This window comes from Palaemon carinicauda, chromosome 39 (assembly GCF_036898095.1).
Source record: "Palaemon carinicauda isolate YSFRI2023 chromosome 39, ASM3689809v2, whole genome shotgun sequence".
Taxonomy (NCBI): Eukaryota; Metazoa; Arthropoda; class Malacostraca; order Decapoda; family Palaemonidae; genus Palaemon; species Palaemon carinicauda.
The window spans coordinates 59,339,516-59,347,015 of NC_090763.1; the positions used below are offsets into that span (position 1 = coordinate 59,339,516).

Here is a 7,500-nt window from a genome sequence, read left to right on the forward strand (position 1 = left end):
CATGTCAGATCTTACGCTCGAATTGAAACTTAAAATGCGTCTTGACTCGGAAACCAAACAAGCGTAGGTAGACCTTCCCGAAAATAGGGGGATGCGCTCTGCGATTTTAGGTACAAGGAATATTTATAGTAAGAAATATTCCTGTAGGAGCGTTTTCATTCTCTCTCTTTATTTAATTTATCTCATTTTCACATTAAGATGTGCCCCTGTACGAACACTGAAGCAATTAGAAATTGTTAGATATAATGAAGTGCCACTGAAATGCCTAGAAAACCGTTTGAATATGCCAATTTTTTTTTAGTGTAAATTTAACTACATAACGAAAGATTAATTCGGGTAAAATTTTCAACATTAACAAAAAACTTCTATTGTAGAATAATTTACATACTGAGCATTTAAGAAGGCATTGAGAGAATGCACAAACCAGCAACAATTACATTTAATGTTTAACATATTCAATTCTGGTTAAAAGAGGAAACAAACCAACCTCTATTCTATTCCTAACCTATTTTCATCAGAATGCAAAACAAAAACAACAGAGGGAATATGCTCTCTCTCTACTCTCTCTCTCTCTCTCTCTCTCTCTCTCTCTCTCTCTCTCCTCTCCTCTCTCTCTCTCTCTCTCTGTCCCCACATCCAGATCGATTTCTTTCGCCGAGTGTAAGTTTCCCTTTGATAATACTCTTGGTTTAGTTAAAGTCGACTTTGAAAATTCTCACATATTCCTAAGAAGCTCAGCCTGGGTTTAAGAGAAGTAAACTTTAACTAATTAACTCGCCGCATTCATAATATATTCAAGAATTTAAAATTCTTTCCAGGTTGGTTAGTAGACTAACGAGACATTAATTATGCTCTCATTACTTTTTAATCTCTTAAATGATTTGCCCTGTTTGGATAAGCCTATATCTTTTAGCTTGACCGCAAGAATTGGGATGGACGCAGTTAAGAATGTAAAATGTTTCATGCTGTTTTGCGGGTACTATGACCGAGTAAAGTCAAGTTTAGAATTTTGCGTACACATTGTATACACACACACCACGCATATATATATATATAGTATATATATAATATATATATATATATATGTGTGTGTGGTGTGTGTGTGTGTGTGTGTGTGTGTATCAACCACAATGCCATTTAATATCTATGGACATGTAATAAACTTATATCTTTCTGGATAGCTCGATTGGTAGAGTCCCCGCAGGCATGGGTTTCGGCTAAGAGGCATAGGTTCGAATCTGTGCCCCAGACAGAAGCTGTTACCAGAGATGAATTTCCATTGGATATACATTCCCAAAGATTCGATATTAAATGCCATTGTGGTTGATATTTACATTGAGTGTTTTATATCTATCTATCTATCTATCTACATATATATATATATATATATATATATATATATATATATATATATATATATATATATAATATATTACTTGGGCATGACGTTTATAATGAGTAGGTAATAACTCAGTGATGTCCAAAAATCATAGACAGCATTTCTCTTGATAAAACTGACCTCCATTTAGTTTTCAGGATAACAGGGAAACTGCTCTCACGTTTCTCCCTTTATTATTTGGTATCGACACGTGTTTTGGAAAACCTGAGTTCCAGATAGTTTTCAGGATGACAGGAACACTGCATTTTACGTTCTCCATTTATTATCTGCGGTTGACATTCTTTTACATGACTTTTTCATCAGGACTACTTTGTTTCATTGATGGTATTAATATAAAGGCTTTAGTGGTTTGAATTTTGAAGATTCAAAGATATTTGGATACTCCGAAATTTATTAGCAAATATTGATAAACGAAACTTTAAGATTCTTAAAATGAAAAATTTTAAGATTAATTTTGAAATACATAAATAATTTTTCACAGAATTTCTTGACCGACCTAATACGTCCTCTCCCTCTTCGACGAAGCTTACGAATTCCATGTATGCAATGGGAGGGCAGTGATGTCTTGTACAAAGTAAACTAAATTGTGATGCTTACTCGCCCCCTCAGAAATTTAGATGCATGAGGTGTGTAGATTTCGAATTCAAATCTAATTGGAGATGCGCCTTTCCTTATGGCAAATTGTAGCCTCCATGGCCCGAGCATTTTTCTGCAATGAAGCAGTTTTCTGTACTTCCATCTAACAACAACACAACACATACACGCACACATTATATATATATATATATATATATATATATATATATAAATATATATATATATATATATATACATATATATATATATATATATATATATATATATGTATATATATATATATATATATATATATATATATATATATATATATATATATATATAATAATTGCATATATGTAATATATGTATATGTGTGTCCAGTAGATAGTCACAAGGGCCCTAATTATAATTTGCATTTTGGCAGTCTATACGACAATGAAGCGAATGATAGATTGACTGTGAAGTTTATATCTCTCCAGTGTATTAGTCCGTCGTATTTATATCCTTATACAATGCACAGCTGTTTGTTATTGCCGAAGCGAATCTGGACGACAAACCTTCATTGCGGAATTGGCTTTGATGAGCGACTCTTGCGTCAGCTCTTCTTCTTGCAAGTTTGTCGGGAATGTTTTAGATAGTTTACGATTCGTGAATGCCTGAATGCTCTCAAATGTGCACGCGTGCGAGTGGCGTCAGAGTTCAGTTTAATGGACGTTTTAAGGATGTGAATTGGGTGGAAGGACGTTTAACCAAGATTCTCATTTCGGATCCCTCTTTTAAGACGTTCCTGATATCTACTTGGTCCTCATAAGAAGGCCATTCCACCCCCCCCCCCCCCACCTTTTTTTTTTTTTTTTTTTTTTTTTTTTTTTTTTTTTTTTTTTTTTTTTTTTTGCATGTGCTCTCCTCCGCACACACTTTGAATGCGCATCGTGTTTATTTTGCCTTGCCTAAAGTAAGAAAACACGAAAATGTTTACAGGCTACGAACCGTGAAATGGACAAGTTTGTTCATTAAGAGCTGCATCTTTTATTTTTTTTTCCTGCCCAGAGTCATAAATTTCAGACGACGAACCTAACGGGTACGATTTGTTAAGCACCCTTCTTCTTCTTCTCTTCTTCTTCTCTTCTTCTTCTTCTTCTTCTTCTTCTTCTTCTTCTTTCTTCTTCTTCTTCTTCTCTTCTTTTTATTATTATTAATATTATTATTATTATTATTATTATTAATGATATGATTGAACTAAGGAACCTCCGTAACGAGGCTATAATATTGACAATCAAAAGCCACAGTAGTGTTAAAATATATTATTGTACAATGGTAAAAAAATATACAAGGAGACTTTCGGATACTGAGTAGGACTGAAGAGGATACGGAGCAGTATCCCAAAGTCTCTCCTTGTATATTTTTTACCATTGTACAATAATATATTTAACACCACTGTGGCTTTTGATTGTCAATGATATGATTATTATTATTATTATTATTATTATTATTATTATTATTATTATTATTATTATTATTATTATTATTCTCATTCGTACTATCACGTCTTTTCGTCTTCACGTTGGATCGTTATCTCGTGTTATCAGTAATTAGTTAATGGGTTTAATCAGCGAGATTAGGTGTTACAACATCGCCCGAAAACGTTTTTGTTTCCCATTTATAAATGTTCAGAGGCAGAGAACTAATCCTAATTTATAACTATACCCTTTTTGCACCAAAGAGAGTTAGAATTTTGGTGAGTTGTTATGGACCTCTGATTAATTGTCTTTTTTTTCGGCTGTTATTAAAAACAGCAGTTATATGCATTATTATTATCAGAGTTAGAATTTGGGTGAGTTGTTATGGACCTGTGATTAATTGTCTTTTTTTAGGCTGTTATTAAAAACAGCAGTTATATGCATTATTATTATTATCATAATCGTTATTCAGAGTGTTTGAAGAATGTTATTGGTTATCAAAGATCATTTCTCTATTGTTGATTTAATTTTGTATATTATTTATATCATTATCATTATGATTAATGGTAATGATAATATTCTTTCGTGTAACTGAAAAGTAATTTCTGTAGTTGGTAGTCGTTTATATGAAATATTTAAAAATCAGAATTTTTAAATTAATTGTCAGTATTTTTAGATGGGTTGCAGATTGATTTGATTTCTTAAATGACAGATTATGCAAATCATTTTGTTAGAACTACGTATCACCGAAGCTAAGATTTATGATTGTGTTGTTTTAGAAAGAATATTTTCAAAACAATCCAGTTTTTATCGCTATCATAAGCAGCTCTTCTAGGAGAAGGACGCTCCAAAATCAAACCATTGTTGTCTAGTCTTTGGTAGTACCATAGCCTCTGTACTATCTTCAGCTGTCTTGGGTTAGAGTTCTCTTGCTTGAGGGTACACTCAGGCATAATGTTCTCTGGGTTTTTATTTTCGTTCCACATTGGGATATTTTCCGTTTTGGGGCCATTTTCCCTGTTGGACCCCTTGGGCTTATAGCATCCTGCTTTCTCAACTATAGCTGTAGTTTAGCTAGTAATAAACATATGTGTAGTTGAGGAAAGGGGCTGGAGAATATCCTAGAGATCAACCGTATGATCAGCTCCATAGCTCCCTCTCCACCCAAGTTAGGACCAAGGAAGGCCAAGCAATGGCTGCACATTTCTCAGCAAGTAGACCTGTAGGGCCCCTAACCCCCTATTTCTAGCTCACTGGGAGGGTGAGGTTATAAACACTAGTAAAAATATTTTCGGAATAGGAATCGTGAGTCGGAAACGTTATCCACTTGGCTTCCACGACCTTATTCAGTATTCTTCATTTAGGTTTGATGCTCGTGGAATGATGAAAGGTTTGTAATTCCACCAGATTTCCCATTTAAATTATTATTATTATTATTATTATTATTATTATTATTATTATTATTATTATTATTATTATTATTATTATTAAATATGAGCAGAAATAAATATAACTACACATAATGATAGAAAAACAGAGAAACCCTATAGCAGTGATTGCATGAATAGTAGATATATTCTACATACAAATATTCATATAGAGTTTAAGCCAGATTGGACTGTTAAGTGTTTTTTTTATTGTTTTTTTTTTTCCACTACTGGAATACGTGCGGATTTTCGTCATGCTTCTGTGTTTTTCCATTTTTTGCAACCTTTTGTCCCTGTACAGAATTATGAAGTTGTTCAATATTTCCTTTTAAGGGGCTTCCCCCCCCCCCCTCTGACACACACACACACTATATATATATATATATATATATATATATATATATATATATATATATATATTTATATATATATATATATATATATATATATATATATATATATACAGTATATTTATATATATATATATATATATATATATATATATATATATATATATATATATATATAATGTGTGTATACAAATGTATATCGTAAATAGTGTAATTATTATTTAAACCTTGAATACTCTTGTCGTTTTTCCCAAAATGTTGGAAATGTAAATGGTGTCATCAGATAGGCGGAGGGAAATGTGTGTACGGTATTCATTTGCATTCCATGAAAAACTATGGCAAATTTTTTTGTTAATTCTTACTCTAGCCCAATGACACACGTATATACTGTATATGTATGTTTGTGTGTGCACGCGCGGGTGCGTGTGTGTGTGTGTGTGTGTATGTGTGAGTGCTTGTTTAATAAACAAGTTGCCAACCTTATCAATTCCTGAGTCAAAAGGAATGTACCTGTTATAACGAAGAATTAATGACGTTTTATAGGTTTATTTTAACGATCATGAGAGAGAGAGAGAGAGAGAGAGAGAGAGAGAGAGAGAGAGAGAGAGAGAGAGAGAGATTGAACTTTACCCTTTATAAGAGAGAACTTGAAGCGATGAGTATGAGGCATTTGATCTTATTTATCGTCACGGTAAATCTTGCAACCTTGCAACACAATTACCTTCCTTCTGCTCTTTTTCTACTAAAGAGCTGCATCTAGTTCATTTCATGACGAAAGGAACATATCTAAACACCAGGTTTTCACCGTAATGATTGATTATATTCTAGTGTGTCAAGATGATTGTAAATAGTTATTCAAATTGAGTATAATTACTATATTCCATAAAAGAAAATTAACAAATTTATCAAGGTTCCTGTTTTTATTTTTAAATGAGTTACATCGTTTATTATGTTTATTATATAAATTCATTATATATCCTAATAGTGAAGAGAATTGTAGAATTAGGAACAAAGTCTTCAAACTTTATAAGAATATCGTAAAAGCACATACTGACCATCTATTAAGAGTGAACCCGAAGTAAATGGTTATATCCGCTTTCCTTCAGTACTCGTGCGTATAAAACTCTTCTACGTTGGCTTATTATGACTAGTCTATACGCTGCAAACGGGTCTCTGACGCACTAGCGAGTAGTAGGTTGACTTCAAATACGTAGTATGATCGTGCAGAAACTGTCGCTGTATTTATCGAAGAAAAAAAGTTAACTAAGCGAAACTCACTCACTCAGTAACGACGTTTTAGATTCCTGGCAGCGGGGATCATTGAAAGCACTTGAACTATGAACTTTGAGCATTTAGATAAACTTTGATGCCATTATTCCACATTGCTTGAAATTCCCGGGAGACAACAGCATCCATTCATATCAGTTGGCGATGCTGTAGTGAACGGACGTGTGACAATAGGTTCCGCGTTTTCGAGTCCTACTCTAGGAAGGAGGACAGTGTCTCGGATTATCAAGCCCCGCAGGGCGAAGTGTCGTTTGGAGCGCCAGTTATGGAAACGCTTAGGTCGTCTTGGAAGCCGTTTATTCCTCCGATTTTTAGGAAGGCGTTCTCGACTGTGGTCCCAGGTAAGTGAAGAAAAAATGCTAGGGTATTTTTATCCTTTGATTAGCATTAGAGGTTTTTTTTTTTCATTTGTACAGTTGGCTTCATTAATTTCGGTACATTTTACGGGAAGCTAAGGAGAGTCGGTATGCTGTTTTTGTAAGTACTGAACTATTTCACTAAATTTAAAAAAAAAAAATATATAAAAGTGGCCATCAGAAACTGATAGGGATTCCTGTAAGAATGATTCTTAATGTGAATTTCTCCTAAAAATATTATTTGTACCCTATTTTCGTACCGTATTTTTATATATCAAAATTTTCAAGGCAGCATTGACGAGAAAGTAAAATCGGTTAGGAAAGTTGATTACCAATATAAACTACTGTGTAAAGGTTGAAATTATAGTTATTTGTTTATATAAGTTATGACAACCCTTGTATAATGAAATGGGATAGAAGACCCGTCAAATATCATCATGTTTTACCGGTAAGTTTAAAGAAACGAATCAAAACATAAATGAAATCCGGAATTTAAAACATTAGAATACTTCAAAATTCTTCAACCCTTGTATAATGAAATGGGCTATAAGACCCGTAAAATATCATCATGTTTTACCGGTAAATCAAAAGAAACACACTCCATAGAATCAAAACATGAATGAAATCCGGTAAATTAAAACA

At 33.1% G+C, this 7,500-nt stretch overlaps 1 protein-coding gene across 4 annotated transcripts in view; it reads left to right on the forward strand.

Annotated features, from left to right (window-relative positions):
- LOC137631213 (EGFR adapter protein-like) overlaps positions 1-7,500 on the forward strand; it is a 1,066,467-nt gene that overhangs the window by 111,539 nt on the left and 947,428 nt on the right. For 2 of the 4 annotated variants that reach the window (XM_068362963.1, XM_068362965.1), the window contains exon 1: positions 6,673-6,843. The exons of 1 other annotated variant lie outside the window; for it this stretch is intronic. In XM_068362963.1, coding sequence (XP_068219064.1) covers positions 6,768-6,843 — 76 coding nt within the window. In that variant the 5' untranslated portion in view covers positions 6,673-6,767. Of the gene's footprint in view, positions 1-6,672; positions 6,844-7,500 lie in introns of those variants that run through there. One more of the 4 variants, XM_068362967.1, reaches the window with a different exon arrangement.